The sequence below is a fragment of the Amblyraja radiata genome, chromosome 2 (genome assembly GCF_010909765.2).
Source record: "Amblyraja radiata isolate CabotCenter1 chromosome 2, sAmbRad1.1.pri, whole genome shotgun sequence".
NCBI lineage: Eukaryota > Metazoa > Chordata > Chondrichthyes > Rajiformes > Rajidae > Amblyraja > Amblyraja radiata.
In genome coordinates, this window is record NC_045957.1 from 125,473,158 (window position 1) to 125,494,596 (window position 21,439).

Genomic DNA, 21,439 nt, shown 5'->3' on the forward strand with positions numbered 1-21,439 from the left:
CTGAGTATTTCCAGCAGCAGTGTCGGTTTTCATTGCTGGTGGAAGTGGCGGTGCCACACACAATGACTCGATGAAGGCGCAGGTGAACCAGACACTTAGGGGATTTTGCCTTTGAACGCAATACGAGAGAGTACCTACCAGAGCAGAGCAGAGGGCGGCATCACTGCGTGTATTTACTACGAAGGAAGTAAAGTGGAAATGAGTGGACGTTGGCGCCCAGTAAACTCCTTGATCTTATCATCATCATATATACTCCACAGAGGGACAGGATTGGATTTAGAGTTCCTTTCTCTAACCTTCACAAGACCAACGATGAAACAGAAGACACTATGTTTCCTTGTCCTGCTGGCTTCTTTATTTTGCTTTTACTCTGTCACCTGGATGAGAAAAGAGAAGGCGAATTATCCCAGGTACGATTTGTGTTCTTTTTGTTTTCAAGCATGCAAATAATTTGAAAGTAAATTAGAATAGCCATATTTTCCTATGAAACAATAGGTGCGCGGGTGTGATTTGGTTTTAATTTCCCCATGAGGAAGAAATTGTGGAGGGGACGTATTGACTGTTTGTTCTTATTCATTGGAAACTTTAATTATTCCTTTCGCAAAGCTCAATATTATTTTTGAAGCGTGTAATCCTGCCCCTCTGTGGAGTAGATATGATGATAAGATCAAGGCGTTTTACTCCAAAGACGTACAGATTTGTAGGTTAATTGTCTTGGTAAATGTAAAAATATGTCCCTAGTGGGTGTAGGATAGTGTTAATGTGCGGGGATTACTGTTCAGTGCAGACTTGGTGGGCCGAAGGGCCTGTTTCCGCGCTGTATCTCTAAACTAAACTAAACTAAACTAACACGGAGTCAGAAAACACAGCAACGTTTACTTCATTGCCTGACTATATTTGAAAAAGACACAAAGTGCTGGAGTAACTCAGTGGGCACATAAACCTTGGCGCCGAATTACTACAGGACTTTGTAGTTTTTATGTCAACCCGACATCTGCCGTTCCCCAGTTGCCTTTATTCAAAAATGCACCCATTCTTTCAGGCATCACAGGAATTGTAAACGAGGAGACATTGACATCTTGATAAATTAACGTTCAGTCCCTCGGATTTTAGACGCATGTTTTCAGGGTCGATTGCAGAAAAGGGCGGAGATAATGATAATTAGAGAATTAAAGATGGGCTAAGGGTGCCAAGGTACCTGAGAATGTAGGTGCCAAAGAATATAGGTGATCCTTGAGCCTAGTATTAAAAGATTCATGTAACACAAACATCGATCATTGGGTCTTATGGCATGGAAAACAGGTTCTGTTTCCCCAAATTGCCCACATCGGCCAACAGGTCCCATCTACAGTAGTTCCACTAGCCTGCGCTTGTGTTATCCATGTACCTGTCTAAATGTTTATTTAACGTTGCGATAGTACCTGCCTCAACGACCTCCTCCGGCAGCTCATTCCATGCACCCACCACCCTTTGTGAGAAAAAAGTTACCCCTCAGGTTCCCATTAAATCTTCCCCCCCCACCCCTCACCTTAAACCTTGGTCGTCCCTTGGCTCGTGATTCCCCAACTCTTGGCAAGAGACACTCTGCGTTAGCCTGATCTATTCTTCTCATGATTTAAATAAATTAAAATTTAAATAAATTTCTTTATTTATATAGCACATTTTTAGTCAACTTGCATTGACCCCAAAGTGCTTCACATAATTACATTCACACACACAGGCAAAGGTGGGTGAAGTGTCTTGCCCAAGGACACACACAGGCAAAGGTGGGCGAAGTGTCTTGCCCAAGGACACAACGACAGTATGCACTCCAAGCGGGATTCGAACCAGCTACCTTCCGGTTGCCAGCCGAACACTTAGCCCATTGTGCCATCTGTCGTCCCTTTGTACGCCTCTATAAGATACCCCTCATTCTACTGCGCTCCAAGGAATAGCGTCCTAACCTACTCAACCTCTCCCTATAGCTCAGACCTTCGAGTCCAAGCAACATCCTCATAACTCTTCTCTGCAAATCTTTCCAGCTTGATAACATCTTTCCTATAACACATGTCCGAAACTGGACACAATATTGTAAATGCGGCCTCACCAACATCTTGTACAACTGCAACATGAGGTCCCGGCTATTGTGAGACACCTGTGGATAGCAGCAACTCATTCGTTAACATTTCCATTCAGTTTGAGGGCGAGAAGGATGGACACTGGTATTTTCCAGTTAACAATCAAATATGTGAGCATTGAAGCACAGTGACCTTAAGGGAGCTGGCATATTAAGTAATGGATTAGTCAATAACTATGAGAGTGTTGACATTCGCGGGAACACGGAGTATAAAGTACAAAGGAAGAACAAAATCAAAGGGAAGAAAAAAAGTAATGGTATCAAACTTAAGAAAACACACACAATATCACAAAGGTGAATCACTAGTTAGAAGACAACAGATAAACCAAAGCCCTAAATGAGAAGGGTGAAGTTTAGGGTGTGAATCAAAGCCATGCAAATAAAACTGATTAAATGCGATTGCTAGTCACGAGAAAGCAAGTTTGGGAAATTGATAACAACAAATGTGGAAATGACATTAAGTTACGAAATGAAAATAAATTACTTTAATTAATAAACCACCTGCTGGAGGATTTATATTTCGCTTGGGCAGTTTTCGGAATTAATTTCTCTAATTTCAAGTAACCCTTGCACTCCCTCTCACTCTGTCCCGTACCCACTCTAGTCATCCTGCCGGTTGCACAGTTTGTATCCCTTCATCCACAGCCAACAATGGACCATTGTGGGCTCCACCCTCCTAAGTCATCGGTGCCAGCTCTGATTTGTTCTGTATCTTTTCATACCTCTAGTTACCCCCACCCCTGACTCTCAGTCTGAAGAAGGGTCTCGACCCGAAGTTACCTCCTCCTTTTCTCCGGACATGCTGCCTGACCGGCTGAGTGAGTGGGCATTGGGGTTGGTGAAGGAAGATAGTCAGAATAAGCAGTGGTGAGAAAGGGGCTAGTTGTTCAAGTCTGCAGTCAAGCGAGTCACAGCTGTTTAATTGTCATATACTAACAATGGAACAATTACATTCTTATTTACTGCAGCTAAACAGGCCTGTAAACACAATGACAGAAAAACGTACACCAAGCAAAACTAAGATAAATTAATAACCGTCATACCGGGGAACTATAAATAGTGCAAAAACGGACATCCGAGGTACAAACAAAGACGGCCATAGTTGCTGATGTTAATGTTGTGTAATGTTCAAAAGCCTGATGGTTGCTATGAAGAAGCTGTTCTTGAACCCAAAGGTTACTGTTTTCAAGGTCCTGTACCATCTTCCTGATGGCAGCAGTGAAATGAGACCATTGCCAGGGTGATATGGACCTTGATCAAATTAGCTGCCTTTTGAGGCAATGCTTCCTAGAGATCCCTTTGATGGTGACGAGGTCATGACTTGTGATGGACCGGGCGGTCTATCACTTTCTGCTGTTTCCTTGGTTCACGCGCGTGTTAGTTGCCAAACCAGGCTGTGATGCAAATACCCAGATCCTTCTCTACTGTACATCTGTCAAAGTTTAATAGAATATTCATCGACATGCCAAATCTCCTCAATATGCTGAGGAAGTAGAGACTTCCTGTGTGATTGTACTGATGGTACACAGAAATTCTGGAGAAACTCAGCGGGTGCAGCAGCATCTATGGAGCGAAGGAGATAGGCAACGTTTCGGGCCGAGACCCTCAATGTACTGATGTGCTGGCCCAGCACTGATCTGCAGTACATATGAACAGCCACCATCCTGAAGCTGTTGACCCTCTCCACACGGATGTGTCTTTACCCCTCCAGAGGCCAACAATCGTCTCCTTGGTCTTGCTGATTGTTGACTTCATGAAGAGAAAGCCAGAGATTTAGAAGAACTGTTGGTAAATTAGCTTTGCTGAATGAAGGTGAAGGTTCAAGTTGCCAACTTTTCAGCAACCACAAGCAAGAATATTCATCAACTTTTTCATATTTTAGGTTGACCTGCTATCTTACTGTGGACTTTGCACACAATGTTAATAATACTATGTGCAATATATGTATATAGATGAAAAACAAATAAATACATAAATGCTACTATGCATATATTGCACATGGTGTATTAACATTATGTGCAAAGTCTCTCTCTGTCTCTTTTTCTCTCTCACTCTCTCTCTCTGTCTGTCCCCTCTCTCTCTCTCTCTCTCTGTCCCCCCTCTCTCTCTCTCTCTCTCTCTCTCTCTCTCTGTCCTCCCTCTGTCCTCCCTCTGTCCTCCCTCTGTCCTCCCTCTCCCTCTCCCTCTCCCTCTCCCTCTCCCTCTCCCTCTCCCTCTCCAATTTCAATTCAATTTAAAAACTTTATTGGCATGATAAAAAAACATTGTTATATTGCCAAAGTATAAAACATGACATACATGTTTAAAATGCACAAATATAAATAAGTATACAGTGCATGGATAGATATGTCCCTGTACATAAACTCGCAATAGACCTATAGCCCTTTATTGATTGCTACACGTTCTTGCAGCTGTAAGCGGTACAACACAATAGCAAGTTTAGCAATTCAATATTAATTTCTTAGTGATAGTTAATGTCAATTAGTGTGTGCGTACATGTGTGCATGTTGGTCATTCACTGTCTCTCAGGTTATGGCATGCTGTTACGTATTGTGCATCAAGATGTGCCGTATTTTCTTCACCAAGGATTATTCTCAGTTTTGATGTTCTTTGAAATCAGGGGTTGCCAGACTGAGTTTTTTCTTTTCTTTTTCTCTCCCTCTCCCTCTCCCTCTCCCTCTCCCTCTCCCTCTCCCTCTCCCTCCCCTCTCTCCCTCTCTCCGTCTCCCTCTCTCCGTCTCCCTCTCTCCGTCTCCCTCTCTCCGTCTCCCTCCCTCTCTCCGTCTCCCTCTCTCCGTCTCTCTCCCTCTCTCTGTCTCTCTGTCTCTCCCTATCTCTCTCTCTCTCTCTCTGCCTCCCCCTCCCCCTCTAGTGGGGTGCCACAGGGATCTGTGTTGGGTCCACTGTTGTTTGTCATGTACATCAATGATCTGGATGATGGTGTGGTAAATTGGATTAGTAAGTATGCAGATGATACTAAGATAGGTGGGGTTGTGGATAATGAAGTAGCTTTTCAAAGTCTACAGAGAGATTTATGCCAGTTGGAAGAGTGGGCTGAAAGATGGCAGATGGAGTTTAGGTCTGTTCCTAATCAGCCGATAGATTTTCTTTAATTCCTCGTTAAACAAAGAAAATTTTTGCTACTCTCCAGTCCTCCACAATCTCGCCTGTGGCTAAAGACGACACAAATATCTCCTCTCTTACCTCTCAATAAACTGGGATTAATCCCAACAGGCTCTAAACCTATCCACATTTATGTCCTTCAACAACTCCAACATCACCTCCTTTTTGATTATCAAAATGCCCTAGCATATTGATCTCACTAACTTCGCCATTCTTTATGTTGAATACTGACACAAAGTACTCATACAGCGCCTAAATCCTCTGACTCCAGGAATAAATGAATTCCTCTTCTTTTCCATGGATGCTCCCCCCTCTCCCTAGCTGCCCTCTTGTTCTTAATGTATTTTGAAAGTGCTTTAGGATTTATTTTAATCCCTATTGCCAAGGACATTTCATGGCCCCGTTAGGCCCTCCTGATTCCATGTTTGAGTTTCTTCCTGCTTTCCTTATATTACTTTAGGATCCTGTCTGATTTCAACTTCCTAAATCTTATATATGTGTCATTTTAGTTTTTGACAAGGTTTACAACATCTCTCATGAACCAAGGTTCCTGAATGTGGACAGAAACAACATTGTAGGACCCTTAGAAACATAGAAAAATAGAAATTAGGTGCAGGAGTAGGCCATTCGGCCCTTCGAGCCTGCACCGCCATTCAATATGATCATCCAACTCAGTATCCCGTACCTGCCTTCTCTCCATAACCTCTGATCCCCTTAGCCACAAGGGCCACATCTAACTCCCTCTTAAATATAGCCAATGAACTGGCCTCGACTACCCTCTGTGGCAGAGAATTCCAGAGATTCACCACTCTCTGTGTGAAAAACGTTCTTCTCATCTCGGTTTTAAAGGATTTCCCCCTTATCCTTAAGCTGTGACCCCTTGTCCTGGACTTCCCCAACATCGGGAGCAATCTTCCTGCATCTAGCCTGTCCAACCCCTTAAGAATTTTATAAGTTTCTATAAGATCCCCTCTCAATCTCCTAAATTCTAGAGAGTACAAACCAAGTCTATCCAGTCTTTCTTCATAAGACAGTCCTGACATCCCAGGAATCAGTCTGGTGAACCTTCTCTGCACTCCCTCTATGGCAATAATGTCCTTCCTCAGATTTGGAGACCAAAACTGTACGCAATACTCCAGGTGTGGTCTCACCAAGACCCTGTACAACTGCAGCAGAACCTCCCTGCTCCTATACTCAAATCCTTTTGCTATGAAAGCCAACATACCATTCGCTTTCTTCACTGCCTGCTGCACCTGCATGCCCACTTTCAATGACTGGTGTACCATGACACCCAGGTCTCGCTGCATCTCCCCCTTTCCTAGTCGGCCACCATTTAGATAATAGTCTGCTTTCCTGTTTTTGCCACCAAAATGGATAACCTCACATTTATCCACATTATACTGCATCTGCCAAACATTTGCCCACTCACCCAGCCTATCCAAGTCACCTTGCAGTCTCCTAGCATCCTCCTCACAGCTAACACTGCCCCCCAGTTTAGTGTCATCCGCAAACTTGGAGATATTGCCTTCAATTCCCTCATCCAGATCATTAATATATATTGTAAATAGCTGGGGTCCCAGCACTGAGCCTTGCGGTACCCCACTAGTCACTGCCTGCCATTGTGAAAAGCACCCGTTTACTCCTACTCTTTGCTTCCTGTTTGCCAGCCAGTTCTCTATCCACATCAATACTGAACCCCCAATGCCGTGTGCTTTAAGTTTGTATACTAATCTCTTATGTGGGACCTTGTCGAAAGCCTTCTGGAAGTCCAGATACACCACATCCACTGGTTCTCCCCTATCCACGCTACTAGTTACATCCTCGAAAAATTCTATAAGATTCGTCAGACATGATTTACCTTTCATAAATCCATGCTGACTTTGTCCAATGATTTCACCACTTTCCAAATGTGCTGCTATCCCATCTTTAATAACTGACTCTAGCAGTTTCCCCACTACCGATGTTAGACTAACTGGTCTGTAATTCCCCGCTTTCTCTCTCCCTCCCTTCTTAAAAAGTGGGGTTACGTTTGCTACCCGCCAATCCTCAGGAACTACTCCAGAATCTAAAGAGTTTTGAAAGATTATTACTAATGCATCCACTATTTCTGGAGCTACTTCCTTAAGTACTCTGGGATGCAGCCTATCTGGCCCTGGGGATTTATCGGCCTTTAATCCATTCAATTTACCCAACACCACTTCCCGGCTAACCTGGATTTCACTCAATTCCTCCAACTCCTTTGACCCGCGGTCCCCTGCTATTTCCGGCAGATTATTTATGTCTTCCTCAGTGAAGACGGAACCAAAGTAGTTATTCAATTGGTCTGCCATATCCTTGTTCCCCATGATCAACTCACCTGTTTCTGACTGCAAGGGACCTACATTTGTTTTAACTAATCTCTTTCTTTTCACATATCTATAAAAACTTTTGCTGTCAGTTTTTATGTTCCCTGCCAGTTTTCTTTCATAATCTATTTTTCCTTTCCTAATTAAGCCCTTTGTCCTCCTCTGCTGGTCTCTGAATTTCTCCCAGTCCTCCGGTATGCTGCTTTTCCTGGCTAATTTGTACGCATCATCCTTTGCTTTGATACTATCCTTGATTTCCCTTGTTATCCACGGATGCACTACCTTCCCTGATTTATTCTTTTGCCAAACTGGGATGAACAATGTTTGTAGTTCATCCATGCAGTCTTTAAATGTCTTCCATTGCATATCCACCGTCAACCCTTTTAGAATTAATTGCCAGTCAATCTTGGCCAATTCACGTCTCATACCCTCAAAGTTACCTTTCTTTAAGTTCAGAACCATTGTTTCTGAATTAACAATGTCACTCTCCATCCTAATGAAGAACTCAACCATATTATGGTCACTCTTGCCCAAGGAGGCACGTACAACAAGACTGCTAACTAACCCTTCCTCATTACTCAATACCCAGTCTAAAATAGCCTGCTCTCTCGTTGGTTCCTCTACATGTTGATTTAGATAACTATCCCGCATACATTCCAAGAAATCCTCTTCCTCAGCACCCCTGCCAATTTGATTCACCCAATCTATATGTAGATTGAAGTCACCCACTATAACTGTTTTGCCTTTGTCGCACGCATTTCTAATTTCCTGTTTGATACCATCTCCAACTTCACTACTACTGTTAGGTGGCCTGTACACAACACCCACCAGCGTTTTCTGCCCCTTAGTGTTTCGCAGCTCTACCCATACCGATTCCACATCCTCCAAACTAATGTCCTTCCTTTCCATTGCGTTAATCTCCTCTCTAATCAGCAACGCTACCCCACCTCCTTTTCCTTTCTCTCTATCCCTCCTAAATATTGAATATCCCTGGATGTTCAGCTCCCAGCCTTGGTCACCCTGGAGCCATGTCTCCGTGATCCCAACTATATCATAGTCATTAATAGCTATCTGCACATTCAACTCATCCACCTTATTACGAATGCTCCTTGCATTGAGACACAAAGCCTTCAGGCTTGTTTTTACAACACTCTTACCCCTTATACAATTATGTTGAAAAGTGGCCCTTTTTGATTTTTGCCCTGGTTTTGTCTGCCTGCCACTTTTACTTTTCACCTTGCTACCTATTGCTTCTACCCTCATTTTACACCCCTCTGTCTCTACGCTCACACATTCAAGAAACCCTTTCCCTTTAACTCCAACCTCCACTATCCCATTCGACACCCCACCCCCCTTATTCAGTTTAAAACCACCCGTGTAGCAGTGGCAAACCTGCCTGCCAGAATGCTGGTCCCACACCTGTTAAGATGCAATCCGTCCCTTTTGTACAGTTCCCCCTTACCCCAAAACAGATCCCAGTGATCTAAGAATCTAAATCCCTGCCCCGTGCACCAGTTCCTCAGCCACACGTTCAGGTCCCGTATCTCCCTGTTCCTGCTCTCGCCAGCACGAGGAACTGGAAGCAAACCGGAGATAACAACCCTGGAGGTCCTGCTTTTCAGCATTTTTCCGAGCTCTCTAAAGTCACGCTGCAGAATATTCATCCCCTTCTTTCCGACATCGTTTGTGCCGACATGCACTACCACTTCTGGATGTTCACCTTCGCCCTTGAGGATTTTCTGCACTCTGTCCATGACATCCTGGATCCTGGCACCAGGAAGGCAGCACACCATCCTCGCATCCCGTCTGTTGCCGCAGAAACCCCTGTCCGTACCTCTCACAATGGAGTCTCCCACTACAATGGCGTTGCCTGCCTTAGGCCTTTTTGGTTCTGGCTCAACAGCCCTATTCGCATCGAAAAGCCAGTTCGCCGTTCAGTGTAAACACGTCTTCTGTCCCGACAGCTTCTAAGTGGGTGAACCTGTTCACAAGAGGTACAACACCCGGGGACGTTGGCATTCCATGCTTCCCTCCCTTTCTCACTGTCTCCCACCTTCTCTCTTCCAGTACCTTAGGTGTAACAATCGTACTGTAGGACTTGTCGAGGAACGACTCCGTTTCTCGGACGAACCGGAGGTCATCCACTTGCTTCTCCAGTTCCCCAACACGGCCCTTCAGGAGCTCTACCTGGATGCACTTCTCGCATTTGTAGCAGCCAGAGGCACCAGCGGTGTCCTTGACCTCCCACATACTGCAAGCATCGCACTGAATCAGCTTGCCTGACATCTCCTTCTTTCGTCTCTACCTCTCAAGCGTATTGCGTGGTCTCCTCTCCCCAGCAGCCTCCTCGAAGACTCTCGAGCCAAAGACTCACACTTTTCTCACAAGGCCGCTCCTCACTGCCGCTCCCCAAGAGCAGTCTTGCTTAAATTGACTGATAAATTGCCTGATTTACCAATTTAAACCAAATTCCTCAGTTTTCAACTGTTTTCCCAGCACTGACTCACTTCTCTCCTCCCACTTGGGCTAGAGCCAATCAGTCGTATCTCTTGCTAAGCTCCTGCTGCTGTTGCTCCCAAATCTACAGCAGTTCTGAGTAAAGTCTGCCTGTCCTTGGCCTCTACTTTTCAACTGTTTTCACCCCTCTGACTCACTTCTCTCCTCCCACTTGGGCTAGAGCCAATCAGTCGTATCTCTTGCTAAGCTCCTGCTGCTGTTGCTCCCAAAACTACAGCAGTTCTGAGTGCAAACACACCATCTCATGCCTGTATTTACCAGTTTTGGATACAAAGAGACAGGCTGACCCTCCGTACCCGGGAGTCATCCCGCAGGTGGGGTGGACTCTGTGCTGGGAGCAAGCTTTAAGAGATATGGCCAACAGCTTATGCCAATAGTTTTTGGATAAGTTTTTAATTGTATGTTATTCAGAAACAAATAAAATCATTTCAAACCAACTTTGATATTTAATATATATTCTTAATATTCTTGGTATTGAGGGAGTGCAGCGTAGGTTTACAAGGTTAATTCCCGGGATGGCGGGACTGTCATATGCTGAGAGAATGGAGCGTCTGGGCTTGTACACTCTGGAGTTTAGAAGGATGAGAGGATATCTCATTGAAACATATAAGATTGTTAAGGGCTTGGACACGCTAGAGGCAGGAAACATGTTCCCGATGTTGGGGGAATCCAGAACCAGGGACCACAGTTTAAGAGGAAGGAGTAAGCCATTTAGAATGGAGACGAGGAAACACTTTTTCTCACAGAGAGTGGTGAGTCTGTGGAATTCTCTGCCTCAGAGGGCGGTGGAGGCAGGTTCTCAGGATGCTTTCAAGAGAGAGCTAGATAGGGCTCTTAAAAAATAGCAGAGTCAGGGGATATGGGGAGAAGGCAGGAACGGGGTACTGATTGTGGATGAATCACTAAAAGTTAGTATGCAGGTGCAGCAAGCAATCAGGAAGGCCAATGGAGTTTTGGCCTTTATTGCTAGGGGGATTGAGTATAAAAACACGGAGGTCTTGCTGCAGCTGTACACAGTATTAGTGAGACCACATTTGGAATACTGTGTACAGTTCTGGGGTCCATACTTAAGAAAGGATGTACTAGCCCTGGAGGCAGTGCAGCGAAGGTTTACAAGATTAATTCCTGCAATGAGGGGATTGACATATGAGGAAAGGTTAAGTAGGCTGGAACTCTACTCTTTGGAGTTTAGAAGAATGAGAGGCGATCTCATTGAAACATATAAGATCGTGAGGGGCCTTGATCGGGTGGATGCACCGAGGATGTTCCCAATGATCGGGGAAACTAGAACTAGGGGACATAGTCGCAGAATAAGGGGGGGCTTTTTAAAAACTGAGATGAGGAAGAACTTCTTCACCCAGAGGGTGGTTAATTTATGGAATTCACTGCCCCGGGGAGCAGTGGAAGCAGAAACGTTAAATATATTTGTCTAAAATAGATGTTTTTTTAGCTGCCAAGGGGATAAGGGGCTACGGGGAGAGGGCAGGGATATGGACCTAGGTATGGTTAGTATAGTAAGACCTGAGTGATCTCCTGGACAAGTGTCGATCGCCTGGATTGGGGTCGGAGAGGAATTTCCTGGATTTTTTTCCCGAATTGGACCTGGGTTTTTATCCGTTTTTTTGCCTCCCCCAGGAGATCACGCGGTTCTTGGGGTGGAGAGGGGTGATAGCGGTATAAAGGGGAGGGTAGTGTCTTGTGTTCTGTGTCTTGTGTCTACTGTTTGTGGGTAAGTGTGACTGTTTAGTGTTCAGCCATGAGCGAATGGCGGTGCGGGCTCGACGGACCTGGTGGTCTACTCTCGCACCTACTTTCTATGTTTCTATGTTTCTATGATCAGCCATGATCACATTGAATGGCCATGATCACATTCTGTAAATGGGCTGGATGCGTTGGAGTTTGTAAAATGTGTGCAGGATAGGTTTTTGCAGCAATACATAGAAGTACCTACTAGAGAAGGGGCGGTGCTGGACCTCCTGGAGGCCAGTGACTAGTGGGGTGCCACAGGGATCTGTGTTGGGTCCACTGTTGTTTGTCATGTACATCAATGATCTGGATGATGGTGTGGTAAATTGGATTAGTAAGTATGCAGATGATACTAAGATAGGTGGGGTTGTGGATAATGAAGTAGATTTTCAAAGTCTACAGAGAGATTTATGCCAGTTGGAAGAGTGGGCTGAAAGATGGCAGATGGAGTTTAATGCTGATAAGTGTGAGGTGCTACATCTTGGCAGGACAAATCAAAATAGGACGTACATGGTAAATGGTAGGGAATTGAAGAATGCAGGTGAACAGGGGGATCTGGGAATAACTGTGCATAGTTCCCTGAAAGTGGAATCTCATGTAGATAGGGTGGTAAAGAAAGCTTTTGGTGTGCTGGCCTTTATAAATCAGAGCATTGAGTATAGAAGTTGGGATGTAATGTTAAAATTGTACAAGGCATTGGTGAGGCCAATTCTGGAGTATGGTGTACAATTTTGGTCGCCTAATTATAGGAAGGATGTCAACAAAATAGAGAGAGTACAGAGGAGATTTACTGGAATGTTGACTGGGTTTCAGCAACTAAGTTACAGAGAAAGGTAGAACAAGTTAGGGCTTTATTCTTTGGAGCGCAGAAGGTTAAGGGGGGACTTGATAGAGGTCTTTAAAATGATGAGAGGGATAGACAGAGTTGACGTGGATAAGCTTTTCCCACTGATAGTAGGGAAGATTCAAACAAGGGGACAGGACTTGAGAATTAAGGGACAGAAATTTAGGGGTAACATGAGGGGGAACATCTTTACTCAGAGAGTGGTGGCTGTGTGGAATGAGCTTCCAGTGAAGGTGGTGGAGGCAGGTTCGTTTTTATCATTTAAAAATAAATTGGATAGTTATATGGACGGGAAAGGAATGGAGGGTTATGGTCTGAGCGCAGGTATATGGGACTAGGGGAGCATACGTGTTCGGCACGGACTAGAAGGGTCGAGATGGCCTGTTTCCGTGCTGTAATTGTTATATGGTTATATAATGACCTTGCTACCTACATTTCCCAAGAAGTTGAGAAAATCCATAAGGTTGACAGTGACATGCATGGGTACAATGAAGTAAATGGGAGATGCTGGCTTGATGGACTTTGGAATACTATATTATACTAATAGTAATAATAATAAATAATAATAGAAGGGTCGAGATGGCCTGTTTCCGTGCTGTAATTGTTATATGGTTATATGGTTTGATGGACAAATTGTTCATTCCCGGAATATCTGTGTTGTGACATTCCAATCTCCATGGTTTTATTGACCCTTATCAGCGACAATGATTGAGACATATTCAACAGACTTAAGAGTTCTACGTAGGTATTTTTCAGAGTGCAGTGGAGGTGTACTATTCTATGATGCTCTGGAAAAATCATGTCTGGAAGTTACAGCGACATGGGTGAGCAGCAGATGAGCTGATGCAGGGACAGATGTTATGGAGTGGAAAATGAGAAAGAACATGGAGTGTAAAATATAGTTACAGCAATAGAGAAATTGCAGATAAAAGAAAATGTTGTGGTTGCAACAAGGTAGATTGGGAAATCAGGAATATCTCCTTGGCTTACGAGGCTCATTTCTAACAGCGAGGAAGAATCTTTTCTTGAATATGATTGTACATGCTTTCAACATTTTGTATATTCAATTCACCAAGAGAAGGGAGAAGAGGGAATGTTGGGGGTGTGAATGTTCCTTGATTATGTTGGCTGCTTTTCTGAGGCTGCATGAAGCGCAAATGCAATCAGTGGGGTGGTGAGGGATTTGCTTGGAGTCTGTAGAAGGGTCCCAACCTGAAACATTGCCCATCCATTCCCTTCACAGATGCTGTGTCTGACTTGCTGAGTTACTCCAGCTCTTTGTGCTTATGCAATGTCCTGTGCTGGCGAGAGGTGTTGCCAAGCCAAGCTGAGACATATCCTGATAGATAATAATAATAAGCCTTTATTGTCATTGTACTTAGAAAATACAATGAAATTAGGAGAGCTGCTCCTGATCAGTGCAACCAAAACATCCAAACAAGACAAAAACACATCCAATGCGTTACTTAAATGCTTAAAATAGTAGATGAATTATAATTATCACAACTAGGTAGAGCATTGCTCTGGGAGAATATTACACTTTAAAATTTAATAAATACTTCGAATAATTTTTTAAAAAAAGAAGAAATATTAGCTGAGTGGTCTGTTTTATAGTGGAATGGATGGCAGCATCTCTTCATGTCGTGTGGATATTTGAGGAATTTAGAGTTCTGATGGCCCAGGGAAAGAAACTGTTCTTGAGTCTGTTTGTCCGGCTTTTGACGCACCTGTACAGTCTACCAGAGGGCAGGAGGTTGAACAGGGACTGTCCAGGATGGAAGGGGTCTTTGATTATCTTCCTGGCTCTACAGAGGCACCGAGAGCAGGAGATGTCTTCCAGGGAAGGCAGAGGGCAGCCGATGATTTTCTGGGCAGTTTTGATCACTCTCTGCAGGGCTCTCCTGTCTGCTGCTGAGTAGCCGGCAAACCACACTGTGATACAATATGCAGCACACTCTTGATGATGTAGTGGTAGAAGGTCACCAGCAGCTTCTCCTCTAAACTGTTCCTCCTTAGCACTCTCAGCAAGTGCAATCGCTGCTGGGTCTTTTTTACCCCCACTGAAGTGTCGGCGGACCAGGAGAGGTCCTCCGCGATGTGCGTTCCCAGTAATTTGATGGTGGAAACCCTCTCGACACAGTCCCCGTTGATGTAGAGCGGGGCAGGGTCCGCTCTGTGCCTTCTGTAGTCGATGACCATTTCCTTCGTTTTGCTGATGTTGAGTGCCAGGTTGTTCGCAGAACACCACTCTGACAGCTTCAGGACCTCGTCTCTGTACGCTGCCTCGTCTGCTCCTGATATGAGTCCGACCACCGTGGTGTCATCCGCAAATTTAATAATGGAGTTTGTGGAGTGGATGGGAGTGCAGTTTACAGAGCATAGAGGAGTGGTCTCAGCACACAGCCCTGTGGAGAACCAGTGCTGAGTGTGATGGTGGAGGAGCAGTGGGGGCCATTTTGACTGTTTGTGGGCGGTTATTGAGAAAGTCCCTTATCCAGGTGCAGGTGAGACGGGGGAAGTCTAGGTCTGACAGCTTGTTGAATAGTATGTCAGGGATGATTGTATTAAAAGCTGAGATATAGTCAATACAAAGGTTCCCCGGGTGTTCCAGATGGCTCAGTGCAGTGTGGAGGGCAGTGGCGATGGCATCCTCCGTCGATCTGTTTGCTCTATAAGCAAACGGATGAGGGTCAAGGTTTGGAAGGAGGCTGGCTTTAATGTGCTGTGAAATTAGTGTATCAAAGCATTTCATGACTACTGATGTTAATGCAATTGGTCTGTAGTCATTGAGTGTTTATGACTAGCTTCTTGGGGACAGGGATGATGGTAGCTGACTTCAGACAAGGTGGAATAATGGCTTGTGTCAGGGAAAGATTGAAGATCTTGGTAAAGACCCCTGATAGCTGGTCTGCACAGGCTTTGAGTACTTGCCGAGTACACCATCGGGTCCAGCGGCTTTCCTTGGGTTCACCGACATGAGCGCGCGCCTCACTTAGTGTTCCTGGAGAGTGAGCGAATGGGAGCTGGAGGTCGGTGGGAGCAGCGTGACTGCATGGGGCCTCGTTGCCTCAAAGCGAGCAAAGAAATGGTTTAGTTCCTCAGCCAGCGAGGCGTTAGCACCGTCAGTCACGGGTGTGTTGCCTTTGTAGTTAGTGATTTGCTGCAATCCTTGCCAACACGGAGCGGGCGATGCCTTACGGTAAGCTCCGGAGCGCTGTGGCCGCCGACTCCCAACATCGCGGAGCTGTGGCTGCGGGCGTCCGGCCGCGGGCGGCGCTGGATTTGGAGCGCCGCGGAGCCTGAGATCGAGTTCGCCGGGGTCGGAGCTCCAACCGGCGCGGCCTGAGGTCTCCGGGGAGGAGGCAGCCGCTCCAGACTTTCCAAGCCGCTGAGGAATGTTTCACCCTATGCCGGAGTTCCATCTTCACGGCAAGAGGGCCCTGAAAATCATCGGACTGGCTGCAAGGCCACAAATGGGCCCCGACCTCGGGTGTTTCACAGAGGAAGAGGACTTAACTTTCTGGTGCCTTTCCCCACAGTGGAAAATTTTGATTCTGCTGTGGGGGGATGTTTGTGTTGAACTCTATCATGTGTTGTGTCCATTTTCTTTATTTTTTTAACCTTTTTCTATGGTTTGTATGGAAACATATTATCTATTTTATGTAAAGCACTTTGGTGTCAAAGCGAGTTGACTTAAAACGTGCTATATAAATAAAACGTACTTACTTACTTACTTACCACACCTGCCGTGGGTTGTTGTGTGTGAGATGGTCCTCCGCTTTTTTTCTTGTAGGCTTCCTTTGCAGCTTTGATGCCTCTCCTCAGTTCTGCCCTTGCCATGCTGTATTGGGCCCTGTCACCCTGTACTTCACTAGTTTTGGGTTGGGATAAACCCGGATGTGTTTTTCACCAGTGACATTATTGGTGCAGTTCTTTGTGTAGGGCAGTACTGTTTCTGTGTATTCCTGTAAGTCCTGTTGTTCAAATATATTCCATGCTGTATGTGCAAAGCAATCCTGCAGCTGAGAGGGTGCTCCCTCAGGCCAGGTTTTTATGATCTTTATGTCCGGCTTGGTTTTCCTCCTGAGGGGAGTATATGCTGGGATGAGGAGCAGTGAGGGATGGTCTGACAGGTCCAAATGTGGGAGGGGTACTGTTCTACATGCATTCTTTATGTTGCAGTAGACTTGGTATCAAAGCAAAAGATGATGCGTACAAATTAGCCAGAAAAAGCAGCATACCAGAGGACTGGGAGAAATTCAGAGACCAGCAGAGGAGGACAAAGGGCTTAATTAGGAAAGGGAAAATAGATTATGAAAGAAAACTGGCAGGGAACATAAAAACTGACTGCAAAAGTTTTTATAGATATGTGAAGAGAAAGAGATAAGTTAAAACAAATGTAGGTCCCTTGCAGTCAGAAACAGGTGAGTTGATCATGGGGAACAAGGATATGGCGGACCAATTGAATAACTACTTTGGTTCCGTCTTCACTAAGGAAGACATAAATAATCTGCCGGAAATAGCAGGGGACCTCGGGTCAAAGGAGATAGAGGAACTGAGTGAAATCCAGGTTAGTCGGGAAGTGGTGTTGGGTAAATTGAATGGATTAAAGGCCGATAAATCACCAGGGCCAGATAGGCTGCATCCCAGAGTACTTAAGGAAGTAGCTCCAGAAATAGTGGATGCATTAGTGATAATTTTTCAAAACTCTTTAGATTCTGGAGTAGTTCCTGAGGATTGGAGGGTAGCAAACGTAACCCCACTTTTTAAGAAGGGAGGGTGACAGAAAACGGGGAATTACAGACCAGTTAGTCTAACATCGGTAGTGGGGAAACTGCTAGAGTCAGTTATTAAAGATGGGATAGCAGCACATTTGGAAAGTGGTGAAATCATTGGACAAAGTCAGCATGGATTTACGAAAGGTAAATCATGTCTGACGAATCTTATAGAATTTTTCGAGGATGTAACTAGTAGAGTGGATAGGGGAGAACCAGTGGATGTGTTGTATCTGGACTTTCAGAAGGCTTTCGACAAGGTCCCACATAAGAGATTAGTATACAAACTTAAAGCACACGGTATTGGGGGTTCAGTATTGATGTGGATAGAGAACTGGCTGGCAAACAGGAAGCAAAGAGTAGGAGTAAACGGGTCCTTTTCACAATGGCAGGCAGTGACTAGTGGGGTACCGCAAGGCTCAGTGCTGGGACCCCAGCTATTTACAATTTATATTAATGATCTGGATGAGGGAATTGAAGGCAACATCTCCAAGTTTGCGGATGACACTAAGCTGGGGGGCAGTGTTAGCTGTGAGGAGGATGCTAGGAGATTGCAAGGTGACTTGGATAGGCTGGGTGAGTGGGCAAATGTTTGGCAGATGCAGTATAATGTGGATAAATGTGAGGTTATCCACTTTGGTGGCAAAAACAGGAAAGCAGACTATTATCTAAATGGTGGCCGATTAGGAAAAGGGGAGATGCAGCGAGACCTGGGTGTCATGGTACACCAGTCATTGAAAGTAGTCATGCAGGTGCAGCAGGCAGTGAAGAAAGCGAATGGTATGTTAGCTTTCATAGCAAAAGGATTTGAGTATAGGAGCAGGGAGGTTCTACTGCAGTTGTACAGGGTCTTGGTGAGACCACACCTGGAGTATTGCGTACAGTTTTGGTCTCCAAATCTGAGGAAGGACATTATAGCCATAGAGGGAGTGCAGAGAAGGTTCACCAGACTGATTCCTAGGATGTCAGGACTTTCATATGAAGAAAGACTGGATAGACTTGGCTTATACTCGCTAGAATTTAGGAGATTGAGAGGGGATCTTATAGAAACATACAAAATTCTTATGGGGTTGGACAGGCTAGATGCAGGAAGAATGTTCCCGATGTTGGGGAAGTCCAGGACAAGGGGTCACAGCTTAAGGATAAGGGGGAAATCCTTTAGGACCGAGATGAGAAGAAACTTTTTCACACAGAGAGTGGTGAATCTCTGGAACTCTCTGCCGCAGAGGGTAGTTGAGGCCAGTTAATTGGCTATATTTAAGAGGGAGTTAAATGTGGCCCTTGTGGCTAAAGGGATCAGAGGGTATGGAGAGAAGGCAGGTACGGGATACTGAGTTGGATGATCAGCCATGATCATATTGAATGGTGGTGCAGGCTCGAAGGGCCGAATGGCCTACTCCTGCACCTATTTTCTATGTATCTATGTATCTATGTCAGTGTGTTTTCCCCCCTGGTGAAGCACTGTACGTATTGTACGAATTTAGGAGGCACTGACTTGAAGCATGTTTGATTGAAATCCCCCGCTACAATGTAAACTCCCTTGGGATGAGCCTGTTGTTGTTTGTTTATGGTGCCATGTGGTGCCATATGGAGCCTGTGCTAACGTTGGCATCTGGTGGGATATAGACAGCTGTCATCGTCACTACTGTGAACTCCCTAGGCAACTGGAAGAGTCTGCAATGGGTGTATACTGTTTGTACACCAGTCATTATGTACATTGATGCAAAGACCACCCCCTCTGTTGTTACCGGAGTCAGCATTTCTGCCTTGGCGATGGGTGGTCAGTTGTACCGCAGGGTCTGGGATCAGCGGGTGTAGCCAGGTTTCTGTTATGATCATCACACAGCATTCGTGAACGTGGGCGTTTGCAGCAATTTGTAATTCCAGTTCCTCTGTTTGTCTCCAATTCCCCAAGAACGGTGCATTTGTAGTAATTGGTAGGAGTCCTTGGCGAAATGTCCAACTTCTGTAGTCTTCCGGGAAAGAGGTGTAAACGTGGTTCGGCCAGGCCAAATTGTTGGTGAAATTTATGCTGAGGAATTTTTATGTTGAAACATTTAGACAGGTACATGGATAGGATAGTTTAGAGGGATATGGGCCAAATGCAGTCAGGTGGACTTGTACAGATGGGACATGGTGGTCGGTGTGGGCACGTTGTGCCAAAAGGCCCATTTCCACATGGTGCGACTCGCTGACTCTAACTTGAAGTTCTTCAGCATTATTGATGCAGACCGGGGTGTGTACTCCATCCTGTTTGATGAAGTCAGCGACCAGCTCCTTTGTCTTGTTGATATTGAGGGAGTGGTTGTTGTCTTAACACCATGTCAGTGAGCTCTCTATCTCCTTGCACTGCATCTGGTCATGGTTTAGAATCTGGACTACTTCAGTGGTTTCAGCTGCAGCCTTATATTTTAAGTTAGTGCAGAATTTGGCCACACATTCATGAGTGTATATGGAGTATAGTATGTAGGTATGTTGCAAAGCCTACCTGAAGCGTCGTTGAAAATCTGTCGCTGCGGGTGTGCGCGATTTTGGCGCCGTTTAGAGGGGGCGGGTTTAAAACGCGATTTTCTCTAAGCTGTTCCAATCGAAAATGTTCAGCCTAGTTAATTATTAACGAAAAATCGCTGGAAGACCCCGTCGCAAAAGCTATTATTAGGTTTAAAGGCCTTGAATAATAGTTATAGTAGTTTAAAAATCAATCTCTAAACCCGCGACCGCCAGCAACCGCAGGGTCTCATAAAGCAAACCACAGAAGGTATGCTGTATATTTTTACATTAAAAAGGGCTTCTAAAGATCCCTTTATACAAAGTTTAATATTGCGAGTAGCTCATTTTGGCCCCATTATATCCCGCAGTATTTTTCTGGGCATTTGGGGCACAAATCTACCGCAATGTGAACGTTCTAAACCAGCGCGTTCCACAGGATCCCACTAGAAAGCTGATTTAAATGGGCATTTATTTACAGCAATTAAACACTAAATTCCTTCCATTTGGCCTATAAATTAATGTAAATGAGATTTAAAAATCATGTTTTATTGTGAATTATTTGTGAATATTATTTGGACATTTAGGCTATTTAAAAATGTTAATCATTTATTAAGAAATGGATAGATGTTTAGATCTAGTAATTTAAGTCTGAAATTAGCTACAATTAGGTAACTAACTAATTATATGCTTTAATTTCAGGTCATCCAAGTAAGATTATTTTATATTTGTTTCAGAATGCTTCAATCTATGATAACTGAAAATTTCATTCAGTTCTCTTAATCTTTAAGAAAGTTATGGGCTTTTGACTGTTCACGATCACAGCTTTTTTGTTGTGTCCATAGAAAATCAATAGGGAACAAGATGCTCATTTCCCAGTATGAAAATGGCCATAACTTTTTAAATACTTGAGATATGAAAGTGAATTAGGTGTCAAATTAAACTTATTTTTATGCTTTATCTGATGGGATAAATTACAGACTTGATTTTTAAAATCTCAAAATTTTGTAACATTGCTATAGTATGGCGTTGAAAATGCATTCTTGCAGGGCATTGGTGTTGAGAATTATTATGGGGAATGTTTTGTCACCCATCCTATTTTCCCACATTTGATCCATATCACTCTAAACCTTTCTTACACATGTATCTGCTCAAATGTCTTTTAAATGATGTTATTGTACTTGCCTCAACCATTTCCAAGGATGGTACAGTGGCGTAGCAGCAGAGTTCCTGCCTTACAGTGTCCGACACCTGGGACTACGGGTGATGTCTGAACGGAGTTTGCTTGAGCACCTGTGGGGTTTTTCCATGTGCCCGGTTTCCTCCCACACTCCAAAGATGTATGGGTTTTGGTAAAGTTGTCCCTAGTATGCATGGTGGTGTTCGTGTATGGGGTGAGCACTGGTCGGCACAGACTCAGTGGGCTGAAGGGCCTGCTTCTGCGTTGTATCTCTAAAGTCGTGCTTCTGTTGAAAAAATGCCCCGA

At 44.6% G+C, this 21,439-nt stretch overlaps 1 protein-coding gene across 1 annotated transcript in view; it reads left to right on the top strand.

Annotated features, from left to right (window-relative positions):
- The first annotated feature begins 248 nt into the window (after window positions 1-248).
- LOC116968454 (alpha-2,8-sialyltransferase 8E-like) overlaps window positions 249-21,439 on the top strand; it is a 101,798-nt gene continuing 80,607 nt past the window's right edge. The window contains exon 1 of the mRNA XM_033015222.1: window positions 249-410. Coding sequence (XP_032871113.1) covers window positions 313-410 — 98 coding nt within the window. The 5' untranslated portion in view covers window positions 249-312. The remainder of the gene's footprint in view (window positions 411-21,439) is intronic.